This window comes from Megachile rotundata, chromosome 8 (genome assembly GCF_050947335.1).
Source record: "Megachile rotundata isolate GNS110a chromosome 8, iyMegRotu1, whole genome shotgun sequence".
Taxonomy (NCBI): Eukaryota; Metazoa; Arthropoda; class Insecta; order Hymenoptera; family Megachilidae; genus Megachile; species Megachile rotundata.
Genome location: NC_134990.1, coordinates 12,012,756 through 12,034,106, shown reverse-complemented (window position 1 = coordinate 12,034,106; position 21,351 = coordinate 12,012,756). Strand labels below are relative to the sequence as shown.

At 33.7% G+C, this 21,351-nt stretch overlaps 1 protein-coding gene across 4 annotated transcripts; it reads right to left on the bottom strand.

The window, feature by feature from the left end:
* Positions 1–2,325: 2,325 nt before the first annotated feature.
* Positions 2,326–20,339, bottom strand: LOC100878377 (uncharacterized). Of its 4 annotated transcripts, none has more exons than XM_076534666.1 (5): positions 20,184–20,339; positions 19,255–19,330; positions 12,987–13,118; positions 10,484–10,576; positions 2,326–3,458 (listed from the first exon to the last, which is right to left on the bottom strand). In XM_076534666.1, exons 2-5 carry the CDS (start codon positions 19,325–19,327, stop codon positions 2,443–2,445), a joined length of 1,314 nt encoding a protein of 437 aa, XP_076390781.1. In that variant the 5' UTR covers positions 19,328–19,330; positions 20,184–20,339; the 3' UTR covers positions 2,326–2,442. The 4 variants fall into 4 exon arrangements, with proteins under 4 accessions (XP_076390781.1, XP_076390785.1, XP_076390782.1 ...); XM_076534670.1 differs by having other exon boundaries at positions 2,326–3,440; XM_076534667.1 differs by lacking the exon at positions 20,184–20,339 and adding an exon at positions 19,902–20,101.
* Between the last annotated feature and the right edge of the window lie 1,012 nt (positions 20,340–21,351).

Here is a 21,351-nt window from a genome sequence, read left to right as displayed (position 1 = left end):
TGTATTTCGTATAAAATTCTCTTTCGTACTTTTAAAATTTTCTTTTCAATTTTTGGTAAAATTTGTTCCCCAAAATTTATAAAATTTGTTAAAATGAATTTTAATGTAACCAAATTCAAATCCAACCTGATCGATTCAAGTCTGAGTTAATAAAAATTTATGAACAATTTCAATTAGCAATTTTGCAAATCAAACTATTATTGTAAACCTAAATGAATTTTAATGTAATCAAATTTAACACCAACCTGATAAATTCAAGTCTGAGTTAATTAAAATTTATAAACAATTTCAAAGCAATTTCCTTAATCCTCAAAATTGATGCAAATTTACCAAAATGAATTTTAATGTAACCAAATTCAAATCCAACTTGATCGATTCAAGTCTGAGTTAATAAAAATTTATGAACAATTTCAATTAGCAATTTTGCAAATCAAACTGTAATTGTAAACCTGAATGAATTTTAGTGTAATCAAATTCAAAACCAACCTGATAAATTCAAGTCTGAGTTAATTAAAATTTATGAACAATTTCAAAGCAATTTCCTTAATCCTCAAAATTGATGCAAATTTACCAAAATGAATTTTAATGTAACCAAATTCAAATCCAACCTGATCGATTCAAGTCTGAGTTAATAAAAATTTATGAACAATTTCAATCAGCAATTTTGCAAATCAAACTGTAATTGTAAACCTGAATGAATTTTAGTGTAATCAAATTTAAAACCAACCTGATAAATTCAAATCTAAATTAATAAAAATTTATGAACAATTATAAAAAAGTAATTTCCTTAATCCTCAAAATCGATACAAATTTACTAAAATGAATTTTAATGCAAGCAAATTCAAATTCAATCTGATCGATTCAAATTTGAGTTAATAAAAATTTAAGAACAATTTCAAATTACGATTTTATAAGTCAAAACCTAAATGTAAATCTAAATGAATTTTAATATAATCAAATTTAAAACCAACCTGATAAATTCAAATCTAAATTAATAAAAATTTATGAACAATTTTAAAAAAGTAATTTCCTTAATCCTCAAAATGGATAGAAATTTACAAAAAGGAAATGAACTTTGATGTAACCAGATTCAAATGCAACTCGATCAATTCAGGTCTGAATTAATTAAAATTCATGAACAATTTGAAACAGCAATGTAAATCAAAATGTAAATGGATTTTAGCTGAATCAATTGCGGAGATAATTAATATATTATTTGTAGATGGAAATTGTGTGTAGGAGTCTGTAGATTCCAAGCAACAATCGATTAGATATCGAACGTGTCTAAAATAATTTGGTTAATTACACTGGGACTTGTCCTCGAACGATGTGTCATACACACCTATTGCATAGTAATTAAGCAGGGCGCAAGAGATATGTGGCTTTATTGAATATCTGAATTGAACGTGTCAGGTAAACTTAATTCAGATCACTGCTTCCTAGGATTTACTCTTGAATTATACAATTACCATTTTCATTTAGAGTAACAACAAATTAAATTAATAGAACTGAAAATTTAAGAATGGGAAATTATAGTTTTGTGTTATATAAGAATATTTATATTTAATTAAAAAACTTTTATTTATGAAGTTTTCAAGTTTACAAGTTTACAAAATATAGGAAATTAAATTGCAAGGTAGATGCAAAGTGGAACTTGAATATATTTCATAAATAAAATAAGCTTGAACTTATTTCAAGATTTAAAAAATATAAACATATTTAAAAAATAAATAAACTTGAACTTATTTTAAAAATAAAAAAACTTGAACATATTTAAAAAATAAAAAAGACATGAAGATATTTCAAAAATAAAAAAACGAACTTATTTCAAAAATAAATAAACTTGAACTTATTTCAAAAATAAAAGAAACTTGAACATTTTTAAAAAATAACAAAACTTGAACTTATTCCAAAAATAAAAAAACTTGACTATATTTAAAAAATAAATAAACTTGAACTTATTTCAAACATAAATAAACTTGAACTTATTTCAAAAATAAATAAAGCTTGAACTTATTTCAAAAATAAATAAACTTGAACTTATTTCAAAAATAAAAGAAACTTGAATATTTTTCAAAAATAAAAGAACTTGAACTTATTCCAAAATTAAAAAAACTTGAATATATTTCAAAAACAAAAAAACTTGAACTTATTTAAAAAATAAAAGAAACTTAATTATTTTTCAAAAATAAAAAAACTTGATATTTAAAACTAAAAGTACAACGCCTCAAAAATAAAAAGACAAATAACCACAAAAAGTGAAAAAAATCTGCATCAAGAATGAAAAACGCACCCCGCAACAAGGATAAAATAAACAAACCCATATAAAAAGTAAATAAGCTTTATTTAACACATAAGCACCGTTTATTACTAAAAAGAGAGCATTACATCGAGAGTGCGACTATCAGTGTCCTCTACACAATGATCTACATCAACTACAACTCAGTGTTTCGCAGCGACTCTGTCGATAATCGCCTGAGTAAGAACCTTCCCAGCGAGATCTTTCGCAATATTAGTTAACTGATCACTGAAATTAGGTTTCTTAGTTGTAGGATATCCCTGTGGATATCCTTGTGGATATCCTTGTGGATATCCTTGTGGATATCCTTGTGGATACCCTTGTGGATATCCCTGTGGATATCCTTGCGGAGCTCCTGGATAACCTCCTTGAGGATAGCCTCCTTGGGGATAGCCTCCCTGAGGATACCCTCCTTGAGGATAACCCTGACTAGGATAACCAGACTGACCAGGATACCCAGAGCTTTGAGGATAACCCCTAGGCTGACTCTGGCTGGGGTACGCAGCGTTGACCGAGTTGGCATCCACTCTCTTCACTCCTTCCTCGTTCGCTGGTCTTCCGGGGTAACCAGAGCTCGATGGGTAGGACCCGCTAGGATAACTCGATCCACTAGGATAACCCGAGCTGCTGCGCGACGGGTAACCGGGATACCCCGAAGAACTCGAAGGATAGCCACTTCTCGATGGGTATCCAGAGCTTCCAGAGTCCGGGTAAGAGCTTGAAGGATAACCGGATCCCGAACTTCTCGATGGGTAACCAGAGCTTCCAGAGTCCGGGTAAGAGCTTGAAGGATAACCGGATCCCGAACTTCTCGATGGGTAACCAGAGCTTCCAGAGTCCGGGTAAGAGCTTGAAGGATAACCAGAGCTCCTAGACGGGTAACCAGAACTTCCAGAGTCCGAGGAGCTTGAAGGATAACCAGAGCTTCTGGAACTCGATGGATAACCAGAGCTAGAAGGGTATCCCGAACCAGACGGATAACCTGAAGACCTCGAAGATCCTTCCGCTCCTTGATTCTCTGACGGAGCGCTCTTCGAACTGGGATATCCACTTCCTGCCGGGTATCCACCCTTAACCGACGTACTCCCTTCAGCCTCGCTCTGCCGTCTTACCACTACTTTGTTATCACCGTCCTCGAACTCTGCGAACATTTCGTTATCTACCTCCTAATTGGTTAGAAATACTTTCGTTCGAATGCGGCCCCATGCCATGCCGAGTCCAACTTGTTACTTACTCTTGTGGCAAGCTGCGAATTCGTGAATTCAAGCTGTTCTCGAATCGCTGTTCTGTCGAGATCACAGTGTTATCGTGTTCGCAATTCGTGTATTGCTTTTGAGTATTAATTTTGTTACACCTTGGAAGCTATGCAACGAATTGCAGTCATGCGAGTTCTGGTACTCTGTTAGGTGTTAATGTGATGCTTTTTGGGTTGAGTGATGTGGACGGGTAGAAATTGGGTTGATGCTGGTAATGCGTATATTTGATATATTTGTTCGATACATTGTATTATTGCTTTTAAGTATGGTTACTTAAGTACCTATGCACCTGGCTCATCTATGTGGAAGCAAATACATGAATACACACTTGGAATTTGAACATAAATAATATATAATGCAATCTTCCTTTGACTTTGATATTAATTTCAATTCTGTTGAACTTATGGATACCTGGGTATCTAGGTTCTGATATTAATTTCAATGTCTCAACTTTGATATTAACCTTGATAGCAATCTTACATTACTTTCAAACTACATTTGCAAAATTGCAAACTTTCATGGAAACAAGTCTTATAGACCTTGTTAGAGTACATGTTAAACTATCATTCACATTACAGCTCCACATGTATATTCATATCTCTGCTATCATATACTACAGCCATCATATATAGATCAAAAGTAGATAAGTAACATGGCACAAAAAGGAAGCCTCAGTAATCCAAATAAAGTCGTCACGATTTCAATAACTGCAGTTTCCAACTTACAAACTAAAAGATCTGTTCAAGAAGTTAAGATAAATTCATTTAGTCGAACCTGAGCTAAACTGCAAAGTAGCAACTTAACGAAAAAACTCAGGTCCCATAATTATCTGATAAAGTAAATTTAGCCAGAGAATCTCCAGACTCTGTTCCCGTTTTCGTCGAACGTTGTATGGGTGTCATAATAGCCGTTGCCACCTAGACGACTAGGGGGTTTAGGAGTTGTTACATCGTAAGATTTACGATTCCCGAAGAGGCGATCGAAAATCGAACCGCTTCCAATGGTGTTCCTGGATCCTGCGTTACCAGAAGTTCTCCCTCCAAATCCATTCGATGATGTCCTCGGTGGTGGTGTGGGCCTATGTACTGGTCTTCTTGTCGGATAGACTGTCAAATTGAAGAGTGGACGTCAACAAAACGATTTCACAATTTTGTGAAAAAAAATCGGGAACTATTTTGATAGTCTTGTTAGTTGATTACATGCCGGTGTTATTTTCGAGACATGCTCTGTTAATTTTCCTGTATCGTGTTACGACTTCCACTCTTCAATTTGCTTTCGGTTTATCAGATTGAACACGGGAAATTTGGAACCTAATATTTTGAAGAAGAGAATGCAATGTACAGAGCTTTTTGTGTATACAGGATGGTAGGAGAAATTTTTCAAAAAAATGAATGATAAAAAAATTAAAATCAACTCATTTTTGAAACCCCATACACGCTAATAAAAGAAGCTGCAAATGAAAATTTAAAATAAAAAAACTTTGAGTAGAATAAAAAAGCATGTTATAAAAAGAGGCTGCAAGACGCTTACAAAAGAATGCACAGCGTTTAAAATGTGTGACCTACAAAGTAGATTTACGCCGCTTGTTGAAGTAGATAAGAGGTGTCAGGGTTCGACACGATAATGAGATCAGTCGGTGTTTGTTTCGCTTAAAGGAAATTAATTCTAAAGCCAGTTTCGGCTTACTCGTTGAACACGGATGACAGGTAATTACAGCAAATCCGCGAATTCGATAGAAACAGCATCACTTTTATTTCGTCTGATTAGCACAATTGTATAGACGTCAATACAGTTTCAATGCGCATACACATAGAGAAAAATATTTTCTTAACAGCCGAGAAACTGAGAATTAATTTAGATCGTGAAAATAATCTCAAACCCGCGATCAGGTACCAAGTTCGACTCGTTAAAATCATTTACGTTCGAGCTAGATGCTAAATACTACTGGAAGATTCTCAAACTCCATGATTTTAATCAGTCGTCTCATTTTTTACGATTACTTTGATAAATGCTTGACACGAAGACAATGTGCTGAAAGACACTTTGGAAGGCACGTAATATGTTGTCGGAAACGATGCAACATTAACGAATATTGCACGGTAACGGATTCGTGCTCTGACATCGATGACAGTTTCATTGAAATTCGTGAACTTAATACTCTGGAAGATCGTGTTATATGCGATGGAGGAAACATTTCTTCAAATAAATTGTGCTCATACTTTCATTATATATGCTGGATTAACCCTCGATACTTCAGAGATTCAGACTGGTCAAAGAAATGAAGAGATTCAGTTATTTATGATAATTAATAATACTTGAGGGTTAAACCGTGCATTTTTATATAGCAGACTCTCGTTATATTGTCATGGAAACACTATCGAAATTCCTGTATACTGGTTGTATAACGAGGGTCCACTAGTGGAGGACGAAAACATGTGCGTCCAAATTGTTAAAAAGTAGAATATGTACAGGGTCTCACGACTAGTTGGTCTCTGAAATTGGGGACGTGATTCTGAATGAGATTTTTGTAAGTTCCAATTATCAGGTTTTAGGTATCAAGTATCAGGTTTCAAATATCAAGTTCCAAGCATCAGGTTTTGGGTATAAAGTATCAGGTTTCAGGTATCAAGTGTCAGGTTTCAGATATCAAGTTTCTGGTTCCAAGTATCAAGTTTCAGATATCAAGTTTCAGTTTCCAAGTATCAGGTTTCATGTATCAAGTGTGAGGTTTCAGATATCAAGTTTCAGGTTCCAAGTATCAGGTTTCAAATACCAAGTGTCGGGTTTCAAATATCACATTTCAAAGTCCAAGTATCAGGTTTCAGATATCAAGTGTCAGAATCCTTCAGAATCACGTCATCTACCCCCCACTTTAGGAACCTACTAGTAGTGAGACACCCTGTTCAAAGAGACTTCAACAAGAATGTACAAATAAAATTTAAGAACTATATATCTCAAGATTCATTAATAAACAGTTATACGATTTCTCGATTTCGAACTCGCAACTTAAAATTAATCGATACCGCGCGGCAACAAGCTGCCAGTTTGGACGTAATTCGTAATTGCAGGCACAATATATAAATAATCGGCGTACAGTCTGTTGTACAATATCTATTTACAAGATAAACGATAAATTTGGAAAGCATGATCACGATCTGTTCACTATAAACATGACGAGACTGGTGAAACACACGATCGCGAAAGAGGAAGCGTGTGTGGCGGCGGCGCCCCTGCGGAAACCGGAGTACACGTTATTGTGATGCATACGATTCTGAGTATTGGGATACGGATAATTTTGATATCCAGGATACTGTTGCGGGTATCCTGGCGGCGCTGGATAGCCAGCCTGTCCGGGATACGCTGGATAGCTGGTATGTCCAGGATATCCAGGCATGGGCATTCTGTTTTGCGTCGGATAAGGCGGATATCCTAAGTCCTGCGGTCGGTTTCCATGATTCGTAGGATACGGTGGATATCCGCTGTTGGATCCGGTGTTACTAGGATATGGTGGATATCCGGCGTTAGAGCCGGTGTTACTAGGATAACCCAAATTGCCGGAATTCACTTGACGGTATCCTCCTGCAGGCTCGGGAGGGGCGTTAGCATTCGCGTAAGGGTTCGAATTGCTAGCACTGTTGCTGCTCGTCTTATCGTGATTCTCGTCGCTGGTACGTTGCCCGTTCACGTATGAAACGCCCGCCGATTCGTATCCTGAAAATATTCGTCCTACGTCGTGCTTACTTATCGAACACTACGACATCCAAACACGGAATTCTAGGATATCTACACACCAGGAGAAAGACATTTGGGGAGAATTGGAAGTTTCGAAAGCTCGTTATAATGAAGGTGCGAGGACTTTAGAATGTCGTGCCGTTGTTTCGTCCTTTGTCTAGCGTGCAGAGTGGTTAAAAAGGGTTAAAAGTTGCCGCAATTAAAAGGTTACGCCCTCACCAATTAATAAACTGCTTCTCTGACTTCTACAGCTTTTCTATGCTATTTTCTACGTACTAAAATATTATTCAAATATTAAAAATGTGCATATCTCAACATACATGAACGTACATGACATACATGAACATACATAAACGTACATGAGCATATACGAACATACATGAGCATATACGAACATACATGAGCATATATGAACATACATGAGCATATATGAACATGTATAAAGATACATAAACATACATGAACATACTATGAGCACATATGAACATATATGAACATATACGATTACATATGAACATACATGAACATACATGAACATTCTATGAGCATATATGAACATACATGAGCATATATAAACATACTTGAAGACACATGAACATATATGAACATGTATGAAGACACATAAACATACATGAACATACTATGATCATGTATGAACATACGTGAACATATATGAACATACTTGAAGATACATGAACATATATGAATATGTATGAAGATACATAAACATACATGAACATACTATGAGCATATATGAACGTATATGAACATATACGATCACATATGAACATACATGAACATACTATGAGTATATATGAACATATATGATCACATATGAACATATACGAACACATATGAACACATATAAACATACATGAACATATATGAACACATATGAACACATATGAACATACATGAACATATTCATATGAACACATATGAACATATATGAACATACACGAACATACATGAATCTATACGATCATATATGAACATACAGGAACACGTATGATCATATGTGAACATACATGAACATACGTGAGTTTTTCCGTGCGAGCTCACATTTCTACAGCTGCAGACTCCAAATTCGTTCTCCAAAGATTAAAAGCACCATTCGAATATTTTAATGGACCAAGAAAAATGTTAAAAAAGAAAAGATAGAACATAGTACAAAGACGATAATTTTTTTTCATTTTAAAGTATCCGTTTTCAGGAAACATCCGTTGAGAATTTGTTAGAAGATTTTCCTTCCACACTGACGGTATGCTAAAAGTTTATACGTTCTAGAGCAATTTATCGAAAATCCTATAAAGCGAGTATACGCGGGCGAACACGTTTGTGTGTAGATGGCGATAATGGAAAGGTCGTGTTCGCAAAAGTTTGAAAGGAAAAAAATATCCGCTACACGGGTTCTTGGGGGTCGCCCGTTACATCCCGCTTTACACCCGGTAAAACGCGTCCCTCAAATTACAAATCAAACTTCCAGCCAACTTTTGTCCGCGTAATTGTATTTTAACGTCGAGACGCGGAAAATGCTGGGTTACGATCGACTGATTTGAATTGAAAAGAAAAACGAGCTATTCAGCATGAAGTGCGCAGGAAACGTTAATAAAGCGTGCACGTGTCGCTGCAATTTACACTCTACAAGATTTGATACCCAGATTAGTCGAGAACGTGTTATCGCGCTTAATCTCTTCTTATGCGAAGATTCGAAAGACTTAGAGGAAAGATCGCCGGATACATTATTAAACGGGGAGAAAGATAATATTGGGGAATTATTTGTACCAAGTGACATTTTTAATATTTTTATCAACGTTTTCTGGATTGAAATTTTAGAATATTGAGTTTGCTCATATTTTGTTTAGAAGTTTCACTTTTTCATATTTTATTGTCAGAGACCGTTTATAAAAATTGTGGATATTAAGTCAGTAGGTGCACACTATAGGGGTACATGTAATTAAAGTTTTCACATGAAGAGATTTTAGTTAAAAAAGAAAGTATAGAAGAGGGAAGTCAAATATATAGAAGAGTGCAGAGTGTATTGAAGTCTAGCAAGGTGGCTTTCAGTTGCAAAGGGGGTTACAATAGTTCAGAATTACACTAAGTGTCAACTTAATATACCTAGGTCTACACTTTTGGATACCAATATCTCTAGATTCCCACATTTGTAAATTCCAACACTCCTAAATCTCTATACCCCTAGATTTCTATATTCCTAGATCTCTATAGCCCTGTATAGCTATATCCCTAGATGACTATATGCCTAGATCACTGTATCCCTAGATCACTGAATTCCTAGATCACTGTATCCCTAGATCACTATATGTCTAGATCACTGTATCCCTAAATCACTATATGCCTAGATCACTATATGTCTAGATCACTGTACCCCTAGATCACTACATGCCTAGATCACTGTATCCCTAGATCACTATACCCCTAGATCACTATGCCCCTGGATCACTATATCCCTAGATCACTATACCCCTAGATCACTATGCCCCTAGATCACTATATCCCTGGATCACTATACCCCTGGATCACTATACCCCTAGATCACTATGCCCCTAGATCACTATATCCCTAGATCATTATATCCCTAGAGCACTATATCCCTAGATCACTGTACCCCTAGATCACTATATCCCTGGATCACACCCCTAGATCACTATATCCCTGGATCACTATATCCCTAGATCACTATACCCCTAGATCACTATATCCCTAGATCACTCTATCCCCAAATCCCCACGTTCTTAAACCTTGGCACCCCATAACTCACACCACCCCACATTTCTATATTTAAAGACACCTATATCTCTGCATAAACCTTAAACCCCCATGTCCCTTAAGCCCCCATATCCCCCAACAGTACCCCTAAATCCCCAGAATCAACCGCTATATCCTCAAACCCCCAGATTCCTCAATAGCCATATCCATAAATCCCCAGATTCCGACTGATCACAACGGAAATTCGAATCGTACTGACCGGCGTAATTGAAAGCAAAATTGCGTACCATACAATGACCACTCGTTTCTGTCGCTATTGTATGCCCCTTTGAACCGTATAATTTTGTTTCATGCATTTTACCCGGCCGCGCTTTGTGATTTTCATGCCGAGCTAACGTACATGCATAATCAATTTCATAGGGTAACAACGAATAAAAGATGCGTGAATGGGAAAGCAAAAACTCACCGATTGCGGTCGATTTCTTCACACAGGTGGGCAAACCGTTTTCCGTTTTGCAGTACTCGTTCTCCCCGCATACGGTGCTCGCGCAGCTGGCCTCTGCGAAAGAAACGCGAATTAGCGGCGAGTTTGCATTGATAACAGAGCAAAGAAGGTTCCATCGGTGATTCGATCAATTGAACGTATTGAAATGTTACATCGAAATGGACATTTATGAAGGGACATTTATGGGTATTTATTGGACGTATGAAGCGTGTAGTGCAACTTACCCACACTGCGGGAAGGTTTAACGTACTCGTAATTGATTGAAGGATAATGGAGCTATCAATAATTAGGGCAACATTGTGGATATACAATGCTCTAATTATGGCAGAATTTCGGGGGAATTGTACTGTGGGCTAACGAATAGATAAGCATGGATTTGTTCACTAATGTAATTAATTACAGGGGATATGTCAGAAAAGATACTTGAGGAAAATTATTAAAAAATTATGGGAGTATGAGGGTAAAAATACTGCATATGATACAACATGGCAGGAAAAATAATAAAAAGTAACAGTCAAGGTAAATATTTCAAGCTTGATAATATAAGTATCAGATCAAAAGTGCTGCAAATACAACATAGCAAAAGAGACAATAAAAGGTAATATTCAAAATTATTATTCAAATTAAATAATTCAAGTGCCAGGGCAGAAGTACTGCAAACGACAGAACATAGCAGGAGAAATAATAAAAATTAATATTCAAGGTAAATATTTCAAGCTTGATAATGTAAGTATCAGATCAAAAGTACTGCAAACACAACATAGCAAAAGAGACAATAAAAGGTAATATTCAGAATAATTATTTAAACTAAATAATACAAGTACCAGGGCAGAAGTACTGCAAAGGACACAACATAGCAAAAGAGACAATGAAAGGTAATATTCAGAATAATTATTCAAATTAAATAATACAAGTACCAGGGCAGAAGTACTGCAAACGATAGAACACATCAGGAAAGATAATAAAAGATAAATTCTTGACAATGGAAGTATCAAGGTAAAAGTACTGCAAATGATACAACATTATTGCATTACGTGGCACCATAAAATGACATCAGCATACAGGTGCACGTTACGAGAAATATCGAATGTCCGTATAAAATTTAATTAATCTCGCATTCATGGAAATATAAACGTCGATAGAAATATCATCAGGCTTTCTATATAAAATGAACCGTAAATCGCGATTCAGAGAGAGCTTGAATCTGAGGTAAACCGATGTAATGAAATCAATTTTTGCTGTCGAGGGATTTATTTTCCAAAAATATTAGCTTGCAGTTATCGACTTGATTACTTGGAACGAGCACAGATTATGTTCATTTTATTACGTATTACGTGATGCATTTGCTACTCGAAGGAAATTGTGAAGACTTGTACTTGGTAATAAATTTGAATTTTCATAGTCAATGTTAAGTTAATAATCTTGTAATAATTGATTTGAAAGCATCACAAAATTATAGTAGAAGTTAAGTAGGTTCCTAAAATGAGGGTAAGCTGACGTGATTCTGAATAAGATTTCCCTTTGCAAAAATGGGGTTTGAAGCTTCGTTTTTGAATTATTCACTCGTATTTACATCTCCAGCCGAATTTTAGCTAAACCGATAGAAAATCAGAAACTGTTTTCCCTCGGCAGTGTCACAAAAATTGTTAGCCCACTCCGAGCTTTTGTGAAACGTAAAAATTCTTCGAAGAGTCACTCTCGAGTCATCAAGTACGCAGCAAAATAAAAGTACGTATCAAGTTCCAAGTATCAGGTTTCAGGTATCAAATATCAGGTTTCAAATATCAAGTTTCAAGTATCGAGTTACAAGTCTGGTCGTTAAAAGTACGTATCAAGTTACAAGTATCAGGTTTCAGGTATCAAGTGTCAGGTTTCAAATATCAAGTTCCAAGTATCAGGTTTCAGGTATCAAGTGTCGGGTTTCAAATATCACGTTTCAAGGTCCGAGTATCAGACTTCAAGTGTCAGAATCCTTCAGATTCACGTCAGCTACCTCCCATTTCAGGGACCTACACTAGTTGTGAGACATCCTGTGTCAATGTAAAATAGCTAGTACTTATCACAAGTCCGTAAAACTTGTTACTATTCAAACAACACCCTTGATGCGTAAATGTTTTAATTTCATTCAAGACTTGATCATAAAATTATTCCAGACAGACCAAGTCTGGTAACTTTGCAGAAGTTCAACATTAATGACATGATATTTGATATTGATACACAACGACACAATATCATCTCAATACTAATTTCGCATACAATTTGATTATTTATTAAGAAGGTTAATTAAGAAGGTTAAAGTCTACCTTTAAGAAGGTTAACTAAATTAGTGAACATGTAAGTGCCATTTAAATTCCAAATCAAACATCAAAAGGTTTCACAACTCTAAACACATACAATTCCAAAAAATGTGAAACAATTTTATTTCCCAACGATCAAGATGACATAGTGAGAATCGGGTTCTTACCGCCTGGATGAGCTTTCGTGCAAGTAGGATAACGACCACAGTTATCGCGTTGGTAGATCGAGCAGGGATCCTCGGCCATCACGCAGACCTCGTCCCTCCTGCAACCGATGTCCTTGCATGTCCTTCCATACTCTGTGGACAGAGGATAGAGCTTTCGTTTAGTGGCGAAAGTTGAAGTAATAAGCCATGATCCTGCGATTGGATATGGTTCATTAAAAGTTCGCTTTGGAAGACGTCATAAATGGAATTTATACGGGAGCTTCTGATAGAATGGGTCGTTTCGGCACTTTAATTTTGGATCGCGTGAAAAGTCCACGTAAACGATGCCTACTTTCGGAACTAATGTCATTTAATATTTACACGCGATCGTGTGGTGTTTTCCAACGAATTACGCTTTGCGGACTTTGGTGAGTCATGAGGGACGTTTCTTTTTACAGAAACGAACGTTAATTTTAATATTTTATGGCGGTGGGTTAGAAAGAAAATATATTTATATACACTTATTTTTATTTATCTATATTCATGTATATTTATCTAGGTTTGTTTTTATTTATCTATGTTTATCTATATTCATCTATAATCGTCTACATTCATCTGTACTACATTTATGTATATTTATCTAGAGTCATCTATAACAATCTAAAATCATTTATCTACAATCATCTACAATCATCTACAATCATCTACAATCATCTGTAGTCATCTATAATCATCTCAAATCATCTAAAATCATCTACAATCATCTGTAGTCATCTATAATCATCTATAATCATCTATAATCATCTAAAATCATCTATAACTATCTAAAATCATCTATAATTATCTAAAATCATCTAAAATCATCTACATTCATTTATATTTAATTTATCTACATTTATCTAGATGTATCTACACCCATCTACACAAAAGACAAAATCAGTAAATGTTTTAATAAAATTTAACAAGTGAACTCAACCAAAATGGAGATCTGAAGTTACAATTTTTTTATGATTTGATGAATTTAATTCCCCGAATGAGACTTCCAAACAAAAAAGCTACTTCTATTACCGTGATGGATCGGAGAATAAATTGTCAGAGGCAACATTAACCAAATTATTTTTTCGACAATCTGCACGCTGAAATGTTTTGGGAGAACAGAATTAATTAATAAAACTTCGCAGCAAACTCCGAGTAAATAATTAAAAACTTCGATGTCGGGAGATTTCTATTATTATGGTCCTTGCTAGGGATTTTGTAATTTAGGAATTTAGTAATTTTTGACTTTGGTGATTTAAGAATTTGCCTATTTAAAAAATTGTGAATTTAAAGCTTGGTACCTTACGACCTTCCAAATTCATAAATTTTACAATTAAGCCATAAAAAATGTATAAATTCACAAACCTAACAGTTCAATTATTCAGCAATTGAATGTAAAAATTTAAGAAATCGCTTCAAAAGTCCTAGATACACAAAAATTTTTAATGCTCGTATTTTACGAAGCAGACAATGAAGTCCCACATTGCACATTTCACGCCCCCATAAAAGATGCAGAAATTTGAAGAAGCATCCGTTAAACGTGAAGCTTATAATTTAGGTTCAGCGTCCTGAGAGGGTTAAAATCCCACTTAACTTTTGTACAATACCTCCATTGTTCCTTTCTCTTGCCATTCATCTTTCCTTTTATTTCTGGACACGATCAACGTTTAAGGACAATTAGAGGCAGGATCATTAGCCTAGTTTTAATATTTCCTTTCGCAACTTCGTCCACACCCTTTTGCTTCATTTCCTCGTACGTCCCCTAACACGCACATACAATACACGGGAAGATGTGGGTAACACGAAGCTGGGCGTTAACTCACCAGCTGCTCCTCTTTCTCGACCTTATCTTTTCCGTTTTCCCTTCTATTCCTGGATGTCTCCTTCCCCTTGCTACTGGATAATTGAGAATCGATGGGGTTATATGGGGATGACGCTGTGGTGCTTGAATAGAATCACGATTAGCGTCGTTACGACGCGTGCCTTCGACGACGTAAATATGTTGCAGAAAATCACCACTTTTCTGCTGCTTTTATCATTTATTGGTATTCGATGGTTCAATTTTTATTTCATTCATTCCTCTAATATTTTCATTTTTATAATATTTCCATTAGTTTTATTCATTTTTGCAGGAGACATTCAGGGTTGATTCATTTTTTAAATCTATTAAGGGGGGAAATACCTTTAGAATCTTAAAAAATTACAAAATTTCTTTTTTCTATAAAATGTTAGTGTAACATCTTAAAAATATTGTCTCAAAATTTTCAAAATGTTCCGATAACTCAAAAACTAGTTTATCAATCGCGCTCAAATTTTTTGCACATATCCATGACAATACTATCTAACATATGAACCTAAATGTGTGAAATAAATTGAAGATTAAAGTCCTTTTTATTGCAAAACTTTGCAAAAATTTTCGATAAAATTCAAAGTTTTTCTTTAAAAGCGCCATTTCTACAATTTTACATATTTTGCACATTTCTGAGGTTCATCTACTAACTGCGAATGTTAGTTTTCGAAACATTGTCTGCAAACTTGCTTCAGACCAATATATCTTAAGCTAGAACCCACGCCGATCCACGCATTTTGAAATATTTTGCAAAACAGAAAATATTCTGTAATAGGCAATAGTTATAATAAATTACACCTGAAATTTCGAAAATGCAAAACAAAGGTGTCCTATACAAAAAATTCACAAATATCAGTTTATTTTCATCTGTCTACAGGAATTGCTCCCCTTAAAATATCAGTAGATGGTCAAATTTACACAAGTTAATTTTTCTATATATATTGTTGTTGAAATAATTTGACAAGAGTTATTTGTTAATATTTCACTTTCGTCCATCTTTACAGGAGACATGATTCAACATTAAAAATAGATTTAATATTCAAAACTACAAAATACTAAGTACACGTTACAATTTACCCGAATTACGAAAATTACCAAATACTAGCCTTCCAAAAATAACAAATCTTTCAACACCCTGAAACCTCCAACTCCGAAAATATTCAATTTCCTAAATATGCAAATTAGTAAATAAGGGATCAAATTAAATTCTGGGATGTAATTGATTCCGCAGACCTTGTAATTAAGGTTAGCCAATTAATTTGATTTAATTAATTGAACGCAATCTGACGGCGGTTAAATTTTCCATGTACCACACAGCATCCCTGTTTAATAAAACCGTGAAAGCCAACAGACACAAAAAATACTTAACAAGATTGCTTCTTTAATTACATTTTGAAGGACACAAAAATTACCCGTTGCATAATTTTAATTGCCGTGCAAGTTTCGCTGATCACGTTGCTAACAATGCATTTCACAACTTAAACTAATTACTCATAATTTCTCCCTACAATTACTGTAATTATGTAGTGTACACATTTTTCGACGTGCTTGTATTAATATAATAATTAATCTCGAACGTTTACCATTAAATTTACACGGACGTCGATCACGGTGAAATCAGGGGAAAATTTTAAGCGAAAAGTTTGGGGAATAATTTAAAAAATTTTATTTCCATAGCTTTTAGAAAGCTTCGGCTGTTTCGCGGACACAAGATCGACCAGAAATTAAGTTTTCAACTTCGATACGGCAAGTTTTATGAGGCCAAATAATTATTCGCTGAAGTTTTGATTAAGTTTCGAACCAACAAATTTCCTTGCTGCCAATGAAATACCTTTATTTTTACTGAACTTTAATGTCGATACAGAAGCACTATTCCCGTGAATTATTATGCTGAACCATCATCCCAGTTTTACTGCTTTTTATTCTTATTTCAAAGTTATTGAACTGTGTGTTTTTAAATAATTAAAATTCTGCTGATTTTTAAACATTTAAGTACTTAGAAAAATATATAAGATATACACACATAAAGATAAAAATAAATAAATAAATAAATAAACATAATATGAACATAAATACAAGAATGAATGAATAAATAAATAAATACACATAATATAAATATAAATATAAGAATGAATGAATAAATAAATAAACATAGTATGAACATAAATATGCAAATAAATAAATAAATAAATAAACATAATATAAACATAAATATAAAAATAAATAAATAAATATACAAACATAATGTGAACATAAATATGAAAATAAATAAATAAATAAATAAATAAACATAATATAAAAATAATTATAAAAATAAATATATAAATGTAAATACAAATATACAAATAAATTTATGTAACATATAAATTAAATTCATATAAATATTTATGTTCATATAAGATGTAAATAAATCTCACAAACAGTTAAATGGTAAAACAGCTCCATATCAAACTTGCCCGCTTAAAAACCACAATTATTCCCGCACAAATGATTCATAGAAGGCTCCACAAGGAAACTATAGCAATGATTTACAATGTAGAAAAATGAAGGGAAAACGGTGGAGCAATTTCATTGCAGTCGCAGAAAACTGGCGAATGAATCGCATGACAGCACGAAAAGGGTGGAACAATAATTGTTAACTCGGTGGAAGCGATTAACGAGGCAGTTCTGCTGCTAAAGAGGATCTGAATGCGTCTGAAAAAGGTGTCTCTCCTCACAGTTCCTAACAAGTGCTTCTTGATTACGTAAAACCATTGCTTAACGATCATCCTGATACGATAAACGCTAATTATAATGCCTATTAACGGTCCGAAGATGAACAACGGATTTTGAAATTTCCCTCAAGCGAACGCATTTATTCATTTCCTCGATAAATACCATTATACATCATTTAAATACGAATTACAGTGTTAACAATTTGTTAAACTCGTAAATATGCATATTTCTCCATTTAAAAATCTATTGAAATCTTGTTTAATTATAAACATTTAGAGGAAGTTTTAATTTTGAAATTTTGAGGAAGACATTTTGTATTCCATAACAAAACAAGATGGCCGCCAACTTGACTCACGATTGACGCATTTATTTACTTGAGGATCTTACTCGAACGTTGCGGAACTATTATCTATTTGTTTAAATACTAATGAAACTGTTAAAAATTGTTAAACTCGTAAATATGCATATTTCTCTATTTAAAAATCTATGGAAATCTTGTTTAATTATAAACATTTGGAGGAAGTTTCAATTTTGAAATTTTGAGGAAGACATTTTGCATTCCATGATAAAACAAGATGGGCGCCATCTTGACTCACGATTGGCGCATTTATTTACTTGAGGATCTTACTCGAACGTTGCGGAACTATTATCTATTTGTTTAAATACTAATGAAACTGTTAAAAATTGTTAAACTCGTAAATATGCATATTTCTCTATTTAAAAATCTATTGAAATCTTGTTTAATTATAAACATTCAGAGGAAGTTTCAATTTTGAAATTTTGAGGAAGACATTTTGCATTCCATGATAAAACAAGATGGCCGCCATCTTGACTCACGATTGGTTTATTTATATGAGAATCTTACTCGAACGTTGCGAAACTATTATCTATTTGTTTAAATACTAATGAAACTGTTAAAAATTGTTAAACTCGTAAATATGCATATTTCTCTATTTAAAAATCTATTGAAATCTTGTTTAATTATAAACATTTAGAGGAAGTTTCAATTTTGAAATTCTGAGGAAGACATTTTGTATTCCATGACAAAACAAGATGGCCGCCATCTTGACTCACGATTGGTTTATTTATATGAGAATCTTACTCGAACGTTGCGAAACTATTATCTATTTGTTTAAATACTAATGAAACTGTTAAAAATTGTTAAACTCGTAAATATGCATATTTCTCTATTTAAAAATCTATTGAAATCTTGTTTAATTATAAACATTTAGAGGAAGTTTCAATTTTGAAATTTTGAGGAAGACATTTTGCATTCCGTGACAAAACAAGATGGCCGGCATCTTGACTCACGATTGGTTTATTTATATGAGAATCTTACTCGAACGTTGCGAAACTATTATCTATTTGTTTAATCTTATGGTTTCTTTCCGCAGTTTCCTTTTTCCCTGTTTAACAAGGTTAGGAAGAGGAAGAGGACAAAGACGACGATTACGACGAAGGTCGATGTAATTACGGCGGTCGAGGTAGAGATTAAAACACCATCGTTTATTTTCATTAGCTTCGATTAATGCCGATCAAACCAAACGATTGGCCACTGCAATCGAATTACGACACCGTTCCGATTATTTCACGATACCAGAGAAAACTTTCAATGGAATTAAAATTGATTCACTGCAAATATTTCTTAACGCTCGAAATTTATGATTACGTATATAGTGAATTACTTACTGGTGTAGGACGCTGCATCCTGAATCGATGAGGCGAGCAAAATCGTTGCCAAGAGGAGGCCGAAGTTAAACATTTTCTGTAACAAAAATTTGTATATTAATCATTTATTTTTACAACAAAATTTATTACATTTTTATTTATATTAAAATACATTAAAATTTTTAAATAAAATATTCTCTTACTGTTTAATTATTCTAAATATAATACAGTATATTAATATGTATATAATACAGTACACAAACACGTATATAATACAGTATATTATTTACTCAAAATACAATGTAAAAATATTATTAAAAATTTTTCTAAAAACCTTAAATTCCTAAAATCTATAATTAATTACACATTTCACAAAATGATTCACTTTCCAAGTAATAGTAACAAATATTTCAGAAACTTATGTGTCACTCTTCCAGAACAATCGATGACAGATTAAAAAAATAATAACGAAAACGCGCGAGATTTCAGAGTTCACGAAATGTCGAACACAGAAATGTTTACAAACTGATAAGAGTCAATATTTTTCAAGTAAGCTTGTTATTAAGCGTAGTATAAAAGTTTTCAATAATCGAAGTAATAAATTTGCCGAAGAATCACAGCGAGGAAAACCAGTTTTACAGCTATCCTTCTCGCTCACGCTTCCTAACCTCAATCAATTCCGTCCTTGGAAATACCTAACCTCAAAGAGCCTCGTAGGAATTTTACGAAAACGCCTCACGTAATTTCGCAAACGTACGTTTCGATCGGATTAAAAACAGTGACACTGAAATAGTCGTCTTTGAGCGACCTTGAATACAATGAAATCACATACTGCGTCGTTGCGTGCACTCTGATATTCTCACGTAAACCACACTATTTATTATTGTATTTGAACAGAACACGAACAGAATTTGAACAAAAGGATGGAATAATAAACAGTGTTCACCTACCTCGAAATTGTTATTCACTGATTATAAGAGAACGTCTACTCCACAGCGTAGTCAGTAGAACACTGACTACGTAGTGAAATGGAGTAACGTTGCTGACATGACGTTGCTAAGAGAGGGACAAAGAGCGCGAGTTCAAATTGCGCGGGAGAGGGAGCGAGCGAGCTATATTGAAAATGAACCGACAATGACGTAAAAAATGTGACGTAAAAGGAAGAAGACGTTATATCGGGTGTGTTAGATCGCTTTAGTGATCAGGGGATGAAGTGTTTCATAAAGGGAGGTTTAATTTTAACGTGAATGACGTGGGATCAGTGATCGACGCCATTAATTAATTATTAGTGAATGATCTGGAAGGTTTAGAGTAGGGAACTTGGGAATTTAGGAATTTAGGAATTGTTCGAATTTTTGGGGAATTAATTGGAGTTGGTTGGTTGGGGATTTATTGTTTATGATTGGATAAGTGATGTTTGTTTTTATTATTTATTATTTTATTATTTCTAGTTACTAGATATTTGGGAATTTATTATTTTTTAGTGGATGAGTGATATTTATTTTTTTATTAATATTTGAAGATTTGAATATTTAATGTAGATGATATTGTTATTTATTATTTTTTTCAGTGTTTTTATTTGGATTTCTAATAGTTCAGTATTCTAATTTTATAGTTTTTGAGTAATGGATATTCTAATATTGTAATTTTCTAATATTCCAATATTCTAATATTTTATTTTTTCACTATTCCAATATTTTACTTTCTAATATTCCAACAGTCAAGTATTCAAGTTTTCTAATATTTTATTACCCTAATTTGCCAATTTTCTACCCTTTCATTCCCTTATATTTCAAAATTCTACTATTTTAATTTCCTAATATTCCAGTACTCTAATTTTCTGGTTTTTGAGTCATGGATATTCTAATATTTTAATTTTCTAATTTTTGAGCACTGAATATTTTAATATTTTAATTTGCCAATATTCCAATATTTTACTTTCTAATATTCTAGCAGTCAAATATTCTAGTTTTCTAATATTTTTATACTCTAATATTTTATTACCCTAATTTTCCAATTTTCTACCCCTTCATTCCCTTATATTTCAAAATTCTATTATTTCAATTTTCTAATACTCTAATAACCTTCCCAATATTTCAATAGTCTAATATTCTCTTT